This window comes from Trichechus manatus, unplaced genomic scaffold (genome assembly GCF_000243295.1).
Source record: "Trichechus manatus latirostris isolate Lorelei unplaced genomic scaffold, TriManLat1.0 scaffold00114, whole genome shotgun sequence".
Lineage (NCBI taxonomy): Eukaryota > Metazoa > Chordata > Mammalia > Sirenia > Trichechidae > Trichechus > Trichechus manatus.
Window position 1 is genome coordinate 5,359,187 of NW_004444050.1, and position 12,720 is coordinate 5,371,906.

A 12,720-nucleotide genomic window follows, 5' to 3' on the forward strand; every position below is an offset into this window, starting at 1 on the left:
GGGGGAGGCCTCCACAACCCTGAGAGAGTCATCTTCGGTCTGGAAAGATGGCGTGTGGCATGCTGGTGCTGGTTGTTCCGCTGTGGCCGTCCACCGGCGGACTGCTCCGAAACTGTTTGGAGCGGCTGCAGCGGAACTTTCTGCAGAGCCGACCAGGCTTTCCCAGCCCTCCTTGGGGTAGGTAAAGAAGGTCGCGGTGGGGAATTGGTTGAGCGAGGGGACCTTATGCAGCGCAGTAGACATAGCTGATACCTGTGCACTCGTTGTGTGTTCTGATATGCGGCCGCGCGTTGGGGACATTGTTCAGACACTTACTTAGAAACAACATACCTGTTTTTGCCATTCTCCGCCCCCGTAAAGAAAAAAAAAAAGCTTCTGATTGTCCCATTCGTGCACAGAATGTAATTCAATAGCCTTAGCTTGATATCAGGGCCCGCTGCTATCTGTATCCGTCCTACCTGCCCTTTCCATTCCACCACCTGTTAGTACACGCAGAATGCAAACTATCCTGTCTGTGGAGTTGGAGCTCTGTGAAGACGAAGTCTGGTCCCCGTGTCTCCACCGGGAATTAATTTTAATTGGAAGTGTCTTGGACGTCAAAATTGTTGTAGCTTTGACGTTTACATTCTACTCGATCGGTAAGGTATCTTACGTTTTCTAGTAATAGACCAGAACGTGATAATAGCCAGGCAGTCCGAACAGAGAGCCCACTGTATGCTAAGCAACGTGCTAAGTTGTTAGTTGCTGTGGAGTCCATTCCGTCTCCCGGCGACCCCATGTGTGCGGAATAGAACTGCTCCATTGGGTTGTCAAGGCTGTGACTTTTTGGAGGTAAATCGCCAGGCCTGTTTCATGAGGGTGCGGTCCAGTGCTTAATCGTTTGTGCTGCTCAGGAACCTAAATGTGCTAAGTAAGCCTTATTTCCTAGGATAATCTTCACAACGGCCTCACTAGGTATCTCCACTTTAGAATTGAATTAAACTCAGGGTTACACAGAGAAAGTGGCAGAGCCTGAATTCAAATCCAGTCTGCTCTGAATCGCTGGACTAAACAATACTTTTAGATACAGTATGTTGAAAATATGGTTAAGTGTTAAAGAACTTTGCATATTTTTAAAAGCCTCTAAAATCAAAATGAGAAGTATTTCAAGACTGAGGAATAGGAAGGAAAGGATAAAGGAATCTCTGATTTTATAAGCAAATAATAATAAAGTGAAATGTTGATAATTACATTAATTAATGCATATCACACAAAGAAGTGGTGAGCTAGCTCTTTACCTTAGAGAACAGACAGGAATCAAGGTTAAATATGAACACCTAAGTGACATAAGTCTTTACCAGGTTATGTGACAAAGGAGCTTGACCCAGTTTGAACATAATAACAAAGGGTAGATGGGCAGTGTGGGTTGGAAGTGCATTTTGGGAATGTCAGTCTTACATATATTCTTTGTAAAGTAATTAGGCGCTGCCCACCAAGTAGAATGTGGAAAATTGAGTGGGTGGGGTTGTGTTTTGGTTTTTTGTTTTGTTTTAGTTGGGTGCTTCTCAGACTGTTATTTATGTTTGCTACTAAAGCCCTTAGGTCTGTATTTCATGAGGTGAGAAACTCTTGATAGAATTTCAGTGATCTCATTTCAGCAGGTTCCTCTTAAGAAAAAATACCGTTGGTGTTTTTTATGGCCTCTTGCATAAGCTTTAGTATATTTTAATTGCTAAGTTTTCCTGTTAAATGTCTTTATTGAATTTAATACATTCTAAGTTATCTTTAATTAAATCATGTATGTTATGTGGTATATATATATACACAAATGTATGATATATACATGTCTATATATCAGCATAGTCACTATTGATTGTTAAGGAGAATAATATTGATAAATAGTCGTTTAAAAGCTAGAAACTGATTCTGTAAGTCCATGTTTTATTTTATAGGACCAACATTAGCAGTCCAGGGCCCAGCCGTATTTGGAGAACCGGCAAATGATAGCAGTGGAAGTAAGGAGATTTCCAGTCTTTTGGATAGTATCTTTTGGATGGCAGCTCCCAAAAACAGACGCAGTATTGAAGTTAACCGGTGTAGGAGAAGAAACCCTCAAAAGCTTATTAAAGTTAAGGTAACGTATTAATTTTTGTGGGTATGCAAATGTTTAATTCCTTTTCTAAGGATCAGCACAAAGCTGGTTCCTCTGAGGCAGAGGTTAAAGATGTCCCAAATGTTCAACTTTTCTACCGTGTTGTACCACTTCAATCATCTCTAACATCAACTACTCCCTCTCCCCTCAGTACTCTTCCTCTGGTCTTTGGGTTCTGTAATTCACTGCAGTGTCTCACAGAACTCACGAACCCTACTTACAGTTAAGTGGTTTACTAGGGAAGTAACAGTACAACTCAGAATCAGGAATGACTCAGAAGTAACAGGAACAACCCAGGGTACAGTTCTTGATCAGAACAGTGTTTTCTTGCCCTCTGCTGCTGGGTCCTGCTTGGGACCTTCTCAAGGAAGTATTGTAACACCTCCCTGGATCGGCAAGCCCCACCACAGCCGTCTCATGCCAGTCTCTTGATTCCTGCTGTCTCATGCCACTATCGCTCTTTGTACTGCTGCGCTGCCGTCTCTCACTGTCTTCTGTGTTGCAGCTCCTCTCCCTCTCTCTCCCATGTCTCCCTTTAAGCCTAGCAAGATGGCAAAACTGACCAATCCCCTTGTTAGGGTTCCACACACATAATTTGCATGGTCCTACCCCTATGAGGGTTCCGTGCACCTTATTTGCATAGTCGCACCCAATCATTGTGTGGGGGTCACAAAGACTATGGCTAGAAGGACCATATTAAGTAATTCACTGAGCCACAGACCACTCCCTGGCTCTTACAGCCATTGGCCCTTTCATACTTGAAGGATTAACTTCCACCTCCCAATCATTTTACTGGTCCAAAACAGTCATTAACAGTTAGTCCTTCAGTAAGGCCAAGAATCTGCAGGGTGAAGTTACTCAGGTACCATCCATTCAGGTCTGCTGCAGGTATCCATCTGATCTGGTCAAGTTCTCTAAAAGTCATCTCAGTTTCATCCTCTCTGGCCTCTGATAAAATGTAACTGAGAAAAGATTATTCCCTTGCTCTGAGTCTCTTGAGGTATCAGCATAATGTTAGATGTCATCCACTGCATAACCCATTTATTCATTCCTTTGTCTTCAGGTATTATTTGTCCTTCCTTCCATTTGTCATTTATTTTTACCCAAACTTTTCCACCTTGGGAAGGGACATCAGGTTCAGCTGCTGTACCAGTCCACATTGCTGGTAGCAAAGTCTAGCAAGTGCTTCCCCCTCAGTCTACTCCCATTCATGTTGGGTAGGGTTACAAAGGTACAACATTAGTGGGCTGTCCTGACCACTAGGCAATGCGGCAGTATTCTTAACCCCAGTTTTGCCAAATGGGGGAAAAATATAACCCATCCCATCAGGCCTTCGAGAATTCTGGTGTACAGGTTCAGGGCTATAGTTATCGTCTCTTGCTTAGGGATCAGCCCTGCTTCTGGCACCCACAGCTGCATCCCTGGTACTTGGACCGCAGCATCCAATAGGAAAAAAAAACAATTTTAGGTGATACAGGGAAGAGCTCTACAGTGGCACCAGCAACGTCCCTTACCCCTTTTTCCCCACATCCCCCAGAGAAGCACAGGAATCTGTCCAGTGGTGATCCTCCCTCTGCCCCCCTCATGTTGAGTGTGAGCACACACTCATGAAAGCATGTGAACCAGCCTTTCATGCTTTTATCTCCCCCCGTTTTAGATAACATGTTTCAATTGCCCATTCCAATTTTCTTATCAAACCATTACTCTGAGGATGGTATACAACATGGTATGTCCATTTAATATGATGTTTCTTGGCTCATTGCTGCACCTTGTGGGCTGTAAAGTGTGTTCTTTGGTCTGATAAGATATAACTTGGTGGCCCAAATTGCTACAGTATCTTATGTTCCAATCCCTTAATGATGTTTTTGGCATTTGCATCTGTCACGGGATATGCAGAGCCCCGTCCAGAGTTAGTATCTATTCCTGTGAGGATCCATTTGTAGCCATCTGGTGCCACCGATGTGATTGGTCCAACATAATCAACTTCCCAGCTATGTACAGGGCTTTCTCCCCGGAGAATCTGCCCCATAGCCATTTGCGACCTCTGTCTTTCTTGCTAGCAGATAGAGTCATCCTTATTAGCATTTTATGCTTCAGAAAGTGCAAGAGGGATGTGTCTGCATTGGTGTAGCACCCCCATTTCACGGACCCAGTTGGGCACTTCAAGTGAGCGTACCAACAGGTCCACTTGCTGATTTCAATTACCTTCTGATCCAGGAAGGGGGTTCTTCTGATGGTCATTGACATGTCCTACTCTAATGTGCCCTCTAAATTCCCAGAGTGCTTTCCATAAGTCCATGCCCCACACAGGTGTCCCCTTAATAGTCCAATTTTCCATCGCTCATTTGCTTGACCATGTGGCCAGCCATTGGCCACTGCCTATAAATCGGTAAAATTTCAAACATATGAGCTCTCTGCATTGCCTAATTCTTCCATCATGGCTGGGAAGACAGCATGAAGTTCAGCCCATTGAGCTGACCTGTTCTTACCTTCTTAAATAAGAGTCTTTACATCTGCTGGTCTTAATGCAGCAGCTTTTCACATCAAATGTCCATGTACCCTGGAACTGCCATCCGTGAACCAAGCAGCCTTCTGCTGGTCAGCAGAAAATTGTTCACAGGACACTGTCCATGCAGCAGTGGGCTCTGGCAACTTCTCAGGTGGTTCCAGGGTAGGAGTATGGGAAAAGAGACTACCTGCTTGTGGATACAGTGGGTGCCTCCCCACATTCCCCCAGTAGCTTGTTCTTGTATGAACCATTTTCATTTTATTATGGAACTATTTTGGGCACCACCTTCCTTATTAGAGTGTTTCTCTGACATCACCCAAGACATTATGGGTATTTCAGGTCTCATGATGATTTTATATCCTTCTGTCATCAGTCTCAATCAACACCCAATACAAGACAAGTAATTGCCTTTCAAATACTGTGTATCATGCTGCAGCATCTGGAAAAACTTACTAGTCCAGAATCCCAGCTGTCGTTGTAGGGCGGCGTTCTCAGGTTTTTACCATAAGCACTAGTCTACATAAGCATGTGTGGCAGACACCTCTAAGATCATGTCTGAGTGTGGATCTTAAGGGCCTAAAGGCAGGGAGAATGAGACTGCTTTCTGTAAATCAGACACAGCCTGTTGTTTTTCTGGCTCCCATTCGAACTCAGTTTTCTTTTGAGTGGTTTTATGGATGGGAGCCAGCAATATCCCCAGATGTGGAATATACGTTTTCCAAAATCCAAATAGACCAACCAAATGTTGGGCCTCCTGCTTAGTCTTGGGGGTAGGTAGCAACAGCAACTTATTCTTGGTTGCGTTCCAAATATCAGGAGTGGCTCCTGCCCAAGTTATTCCCAAGAATTTCACCGTTTGGGTAGGGCCCTGGATTTTTGCTGGCTTTATTAAGTAGCCTCTGTTGATCATATGGGTCACCACTGTATTCAAATCAGCCCTAGCCTGTTCTTTGGTGTTTGATATTAACATAGGATCATCAGTTTAGTGTAACATTGCGCTTGAGATCTGCAGCACTTCCAAGTCTCTTCTAAACAAACTACGATAGTAAGCCGGTGAACTCAAGTAACCTTGTGACAATACAATGAAAGTAAATCGGGATCCTCACATGCAGCCAAACTGTGGCTGGCTCTTTTCCAAGACTGGGATCAGGAAAAAGGCATTTGCAGGATCAGTCGCTGAGTACTAGTCTCCTTTAGCCTGCTGTATTTTCTACACCGCTGATACCGTGTCTGGAACAACTGAAGCCACAGGTGGCACTACTTTATTCAGGCCTTGATAGTCTACTGTCCGTGAGCCATCTGCCTTTTTCATGGGCCATACAGGGCTGTTATAGAGAATTTGTTGGCATCAGCACTCCAGCCTTTAGCATGTCTTTAATCAAAGCAGTAATCTCCTTTTGTCCACCAGATATCCTATACTGTTTCAAATGAACAACTTGGGTGGATTTGGGCAATTCTGATGATTCCCATTTAGCACATCCAGTCAATACTGGCCTAAGGGCAGGCTTACACACCTTCAGTTTTACAATATCAGGTAGAGGGAGCTTTCTGCAGTTAGACATAATATCCATACTAATAATACATTCAGGTAGGGGAGATGCAACTACTTCATACAAGATCTGTTTAAATCTTCCCGTTCTCATCCAAACTTTCACCTCAGTCCCATCAACCGTTGTTGCATCCCTACATCCCCCCAGTCTAACCTTAGGCCCCTTCAAGATTTGATTGACAGGTTTTGGAATTACAGTACATTGAGCTCCTGTGTCCAGAAGCCCCAAGAAGGTCTCTTCCCCACTCCCAGGCCGTTTCACTCACACATGTGAATATGACCTCGGGTCCCCTTCTTGGGGCTGGACCAGAAGACCCTGGCCCCCTCATCAGTCCTTATCTTGATTGACTAGCTGAGTATCTGCATCAAATTGTCCCAAGTGGGACTTCCCATCATTAAATTCCTCCCAAGTAGGGTGAATAGAACAGGCTTGTTGATGCCTCTTAAACACTGGGGGACCAGCAGGAGTTTCTGTTGGTCCACCAAACCCATAGTGCTGCATTAGAACCTTTGTCTCAGCTCTATCAGTGTCTGCTGTATTCATCCTACTTCTTGCTAATCATTTAAAAATCTCCATCCTGCTGGGGTAAGTTCTTTCCCCATTGCCTCTTCCCATTCTCCTACGAATCATCCTTTTGTTTTTTGCATCTGTAAGACTCATGCGGGGAAGCTGTGCCAATAGATCTAACAAGTTTTCTTGGATTGTTGCTTTGTTTCACAGTAGCAAGGTTACATGGGGTGCCCAAGTAGAAGGGGCTCTCTTGATTACCATATTTACCATGACCTGTGTAAGGGTCATACTCATTGGATACATATCCTGATCACCATAAAGCCATTCCAGCATGGCTTGCATAAGCAGCACATCAGCAGTTTCCTTTGGAGTGTTCTATTGGATATTTAGAGGGGGAGAGGGGCAGTTTCCCTTCTCAGGGTAAACAAATCTCACTGCAGATTTTATCCAGTCCACCAGACTGGCTGTCCCCTCCTGGTTAACCTGCTCTGTAACTGGATCTTGTGTCATTATTCGTGACTGTTCCATGGTGAGTTGTGGGTCTTGCATCAACCCAAACATACTCTTCCATTCTCCAGCATTCAAAACTAAAGACACTGCTCCTAAGTTAGTCACTTTCACAGTCCATTTTAGTAATGGTTCCTCAGAAAGCTGACAATACTGATGTACATATTGAAGCAACTCCTTTACACTATACACCCTAGTTTCAGTAGTTTCTTGGTTTTGCCCATTCGCCTTCTGGACTACCTTCTTGGTGACCAGCAGTGATAGGGGTACTTTCTGTTGTTTTGACATGATTTTTTCCTTTCTGGGTCAGCCCTAGGAGACTATTGGTTGTAGCCCTGACCAGTTGTAGCCTTGACCAGACTGGATCTAGGCTTGGCTCAGCGCTACAGTCTGCCGGTGCATTCTTTTTCCCTGCCATTGCAGCTGTTACTGATAACAGCAACCAAGGAATTGTATGTCTAGCCCTTTCCCTATCACTCTGTATTTCCTTATGCATCCAACTAGCCAATTCTTTAGGAGTTAGATCCACCACTCCTACTTCCCATGAATAGCTTTTCCTTGGGTGACTGACTGCAACTGCTTCAATCCATGGATGTTTTTATCCCGTCCAAAGGTTTCTTATTCTCCCCATTTAGCCCCTTTTTTCCAAAACCACATATTCCAGTGAACCTGGGCTGGTGCAGCAAATCCCACCATCTGACACCAAATAAATGAGTAATTTGTCTTATAAAGATTAGCACAGAGCTGGCTCCTATGAGGCAGAGGTTAAAGACGTCCCAAATGTCCAGTTTCTCCAGACTGCTGTGCCACTCCATCATCTCTACCATGAACTACTTCCCCTCTTCCCCTCAGTACTCTCCCTCTGGTCTTTGGGTTCCATAATTCACTGATGTCTCACAGATCTCACAAGCTATACTTATAGTTAAGTGGTTTATTAGTGAAGTAACAGGGTACAACTCGGGGTTAGTAATGACTCAGAAGTAACAGGAACAACTCCGGATACAGTTCTTGATCAGGACAGCTTCTTCTCGCCCTCTGCTGCTGGGTCCTGCTTAGGGCCTGTTCGGGCAAGTGTTAACAACTCTTAGCTCTGTGTGTCCGCAAGCCCCACCGCAGCTGTCTTGTGCTGGTCTTCTGGTTCCTGCCGTCTCATGCCGTTGTCACTCTTGCTACTGCTGCGCTGCTGTCTCTTGCTGTCTTCTGTGTTACAGCTCCCTTTAAGCCTAGCAGAATGAAAAACTGACCAGTCCCCTCATTAGGATTCCATACACCTTATTTGCTGCCACCCAGTCATGTGGGAGTCACAAGGACTGGCTAGAAGGGCCATATTAAGTAATTCACTGCACTGCAGTGTGCTTTTCCTCAGGCCTGCTGGTGAACATCCTCATGGGATATCCATACAGCCTATAAATTGTTCTCAGATTTTATATGTCTACTTTCTTTTGGCCTAAATAAAATACAATAAAATATTCTCAGATGATGTATGTCTACTGTCCTCTAGCCTAAATATTAGGAACACAATCAAGGAAGCTAGTTTGGAGATGGGGCAGAGTACTTGGTTATAAAGCCCTTATGTGGCTTTGGAATTATGAGCTTGGACAGTCCTGAGCTTTGTGATTTTTGAACCACATATGGGTAAACATCTAACTGGCAGCATCTAAAATTAGAGACAAGTATATTGGATCTTGGGTTTTACTAGTGCAAATATTTAATACTTAATATAATTAAATTTAATATTAATTTATTATTTAATAGAATATTCTTCACCATGTCCAATAAAATATTATGAAAGAAATCCTTAGGTAAGTAATAAAAATAGCTAACATGCATTAAGTGTCCATGCATTAAGTGCCTACAGTACCTGAGTGCTTTATGTGTCTCATCTCATCAAATCTTCACAATAACCCTCCAAAGTAAGTTAACATTTTCCTAGTTTTTAGAATGAAAAAACTGAGGCAAAAAGAATTTACCTGTGATCACACAGCTATTAAGTGGTGTAGCCAGGATTTGAACTCAGGCTATCTAAGATTCCTGAGCCCACGTTCTTTTTCTTGAACTTTTCCTAATCAGACAATTCCAGATTACCCACACATGGGTGCACTCTCTTCATTGATCTAGTGGACAAAAATTAAAGTGCTTATTACTGCTGATCTGTTAATTCATGGCTTTAACAGTCATGATTTCAATTACTGTTTAGTTCATGGCATTCCACAGCAGCTGTGCTGTGTTATACTTATTTTATATTTAAAGTTGGATCAAAAAAACCCAAACCCACTGCCATCAAGTTGATTCCAACTCTCGGTGCCTCCGTGTGTTACAGAGTAGAACCAAGCTCCATAGGGTTTTCTTGGCTGTAATCTTTACGGAAGGTCAGACTTTTCTTTTACAGAGCTACTGGGTGAGTTTGAACCACCAACCTTCTGGTTTGTATTCTAGTGCGAACCATTAGCACCACCCAAAGATCTATAAAGTTGAATAGATATGTATAAAAACTCATTAAAATACCCTCAAATGTATTATGACAAGGGAGTTTTACAATTAAGGAATAATCATGGTATTTACAAAAAGAAGAATTTCACCATATACCAAACTTATACTTTTTACAGGAATTTAGATGACACTATGATAAAGCAGGGTAAGCCAACTCATACGGTTTTTATGATCTTGTTTTCCCCAAGATTGATTGAAAGAAAAAAAATGAATTCACTTTTCCTTGGTCTTTTCCTTAAGTTGCTGTTTGTATGGATTACCTCATTGTGTTGGTGTACTAATTTTTAGATATTTAGTATTTGGAATTAAAGGAGCCCTGGTGACACAGTGGTTGAAGTGCTCAGCTACTAACCAAAAGGTCGCTGGTTTGAACCCATCAGCCACTCCACAGGAGAAAGATGTAGCAGTCTGCTTCTATAAAGATTCACAGCCTTGGAAACCCTATGGGGCATGCATTTCAATGAACTGCTTAATATGGCCCTTCTAGCCATAGTCTTTGTGACTGACACACAATGACTGGGTGAGACTCCTCAAATAAGGTATATGGAACCCTAACAAAGGGATTGGTCAGTTTTGCCATCCCACTATGTTTAAAATGAGCCATCCCAGAGGCAGGAGGAGAGTATTTCACTACCACCAAGAAAGAAGAGCCAGGAGCAGGGTGTTTCCTTTGGACCCAGGATCCCTGTGCTGAAAAGGTCCTGGAACCAGGAGACCGAAAGAGAGAGCTGTAACACCAAAGACAGAAGTGATGGCAGAGAAATGGCGGTAACAGAGGCAGGAGATTAACAAGAGATGGTGCAGTGGGCCAGGAGCCCACAGAGCGAGAAAGCTGAGCACCTTCGGGCAGGAGGCTTATTGGTGGAGTAAGGTGTCTCCGGGCACTTGGTGGAGCTAGGCTTGCTGATCGCAGAGCTACAGCTGAGTGCCTTCGGGCTGAGGCTTACTGGTGGAGTGAGGTGCTTCAGAGCACTTATCGGCACAGCTAAAATTGCTTTGTAAACGCAGGGCAGAGGCTGCCGGGCCAGAGAGAGGCATGCCTGCGGGCATGGCTGAGAAGAGGCTGTCTTGATGGAAGAACTGTATCCTGAGCATTCCTGAACTTGAATTGTAACCTCTTACTTCCTTAATAATCCCCATAATCATGAGTATTGTCTGTGAGTTCTGTATGGCCATTGCAGTGAATTATTGAACTCAGCAGAGAAGTAGAGAGTACCGTGGGAGGGGCAGTTCGTATCAGAATTAGTAAAGATGGCAGAGAGAGGAGGCATGTTTGACCTCCACCTAATAAGATTCAGGCTTGGGCTGTTGATCTTGATTCTCCTTCCCCTTTGTGAAGTTAGAGGTGGTCAGACACCTCCGCCATGCCATTTTTACACCGCAGTTCTCTGTCCTATAGAGTCTCTGTGAGTAGAAATCAATTCAATGGCAGTGGGTTGCTTTTGGTTTATTTGAGGTTCAGAGGAATAGAACACCTTTTTAAATAAGTATGACCGCTGTGTGTAATTTAAAATGTACCAGATTCAAAGTCGGTAGGCCTGAGTTCTCATTCCAATTTTTCTACTAACTCAAACTCAATGTTGCTTGTCCTCAGTTTCCCTATTTAACTAGATGGTGTATGAACTCATGCAACATGAGCATTCTCAGAGATTGAAAATGTAAGCATCATTCCTGTCAATTTTTATTTGTGCATTATAATACACCTTGTTAAAATATGTTTTTATTCATTTTTTTAAAGCATAATATAGACATTTGTCCTGAATGTGGTCACCTGAAACAGAAACACGTCCTTTGTGGCTATTGCTATGAGAAGGTGCGCAAGGAGACTGCAGAAATCAGAAAACAAATAGGGAAAGCGGAAGGGGGTCCTTTTAAGGCTCCTACCACAGAGACAATGGTTCTGTACACGGGGGAGACACCAGCAGAACAAGATCAGGGCAAGAGGATCATTGAACGAGACCGGAAGCGACCATCCTGGTTCACCCAGAACTGATACCACAGATGTTTAAAGAGGATAACTTCACAGTAAAATACTCTCCTGAATGACAAAGATTTTTTGTTTTTATGTTGTTTTATACTTGTTAATGTTTTTAAATCGTCAGTATGGTTGAAATCATTCTTTAGAAGGAGTTAGTTTTGTAGGGGATAATTTGAAGAATATATCATGAATAAACTGTCAATGTGCAGTCTGTACACCATAAGGCTTTAAGTAAGCGTAAAACTTCTAGAACAGAAAAATAAATAATTTAAAATTCATAGCAAGAATTGTATTTGCTCTGGTTTCTGCTTATCGGTGGTTTTTCTTACACAGGAATACTCACAGATACTTTAAGTAATACCTGGAAATAGGTTATTGCTTGAATTCTCAGTATTATTTTTAAAGATTGTAGGTGTGCCAGCATGAAAGGCTTTGTTCTGGGGTTTTTATTTTGTTTTATTTTGTTTTAGTGGAGTGATCGTTTTATATGTGGTAAGCATATATGTAACAAAATATTTGCCACTTCATTGTTTTTTACAGGTACAACTCTGTGACATTAATTACGTTCACCCTGTTGCACAACCCACTGTATATGCAAGTGTTGGTGTTAATTTACTTAGATGATAGAAATAGTTCTCAACATTTCAAGAAATCAAAATGATGTTTATTCACAATTTATTAAGTGCTTCATGAGATTTATATTTTATAGTTGTTGAAGAGACTTTTTTTAGTAAAGGAGACGTGAGCGAATTCAATAGTACTCAGAAGCTGTGCCAAGGATGTCCATTTTCCTTCTAGTGTGTCTTTTTAGTTTATTTTACACTTTATTGTTTTTATGTCTTTATAGCAATAGCCTTCTTAACTTCCTGTCACTATTTTCACTTTTTCTTCTCTCTCACCATCATTCCTGTGTCGACCCTGAGTCCAGGATTTGTTTGTTTCTGCCAAGTCTTTATGTGTACCTCTTACCATAGTGTACTACACGCCTGCCCCTTAGACTGTTGAGATCATAACCATGCTTAGCAGATAAATTGGCCACCTTCAC

The 12,720-nt window shown here is 42.6% G+C and overlaps 1 protein-coding gene across 1 annotated transcript; it reads left to right on the plus strand.

The window, feature by feature from the left end:
- The first annotated feature begins 40 nt into the window (after nucleotides 1-40).
- Nucleotides 41-12,432, plus strand: MRPL32 (mitochondrial ribosomal protein L32). The gene is made up of 3 exons (XM_004383961.2): nucleotides 41-177; nucleotides 1,932-2,113; nucleotides 11,436-12,432. Exons 1-3 carry the CDS (start codon nucleotides 48-50, stop codon nucleotides 11,688-11,690), a joined length of 567 nt encoding a protein of 188 aa, XP_004384018.1. The 5' UTR covers nucleotides 41-47; the 3' UTR covers nucleotides 11,691-12,432.
- The last annotated feature ends 288 nt before the right edge of the window (nucleotides 12,433-12,720 follow it).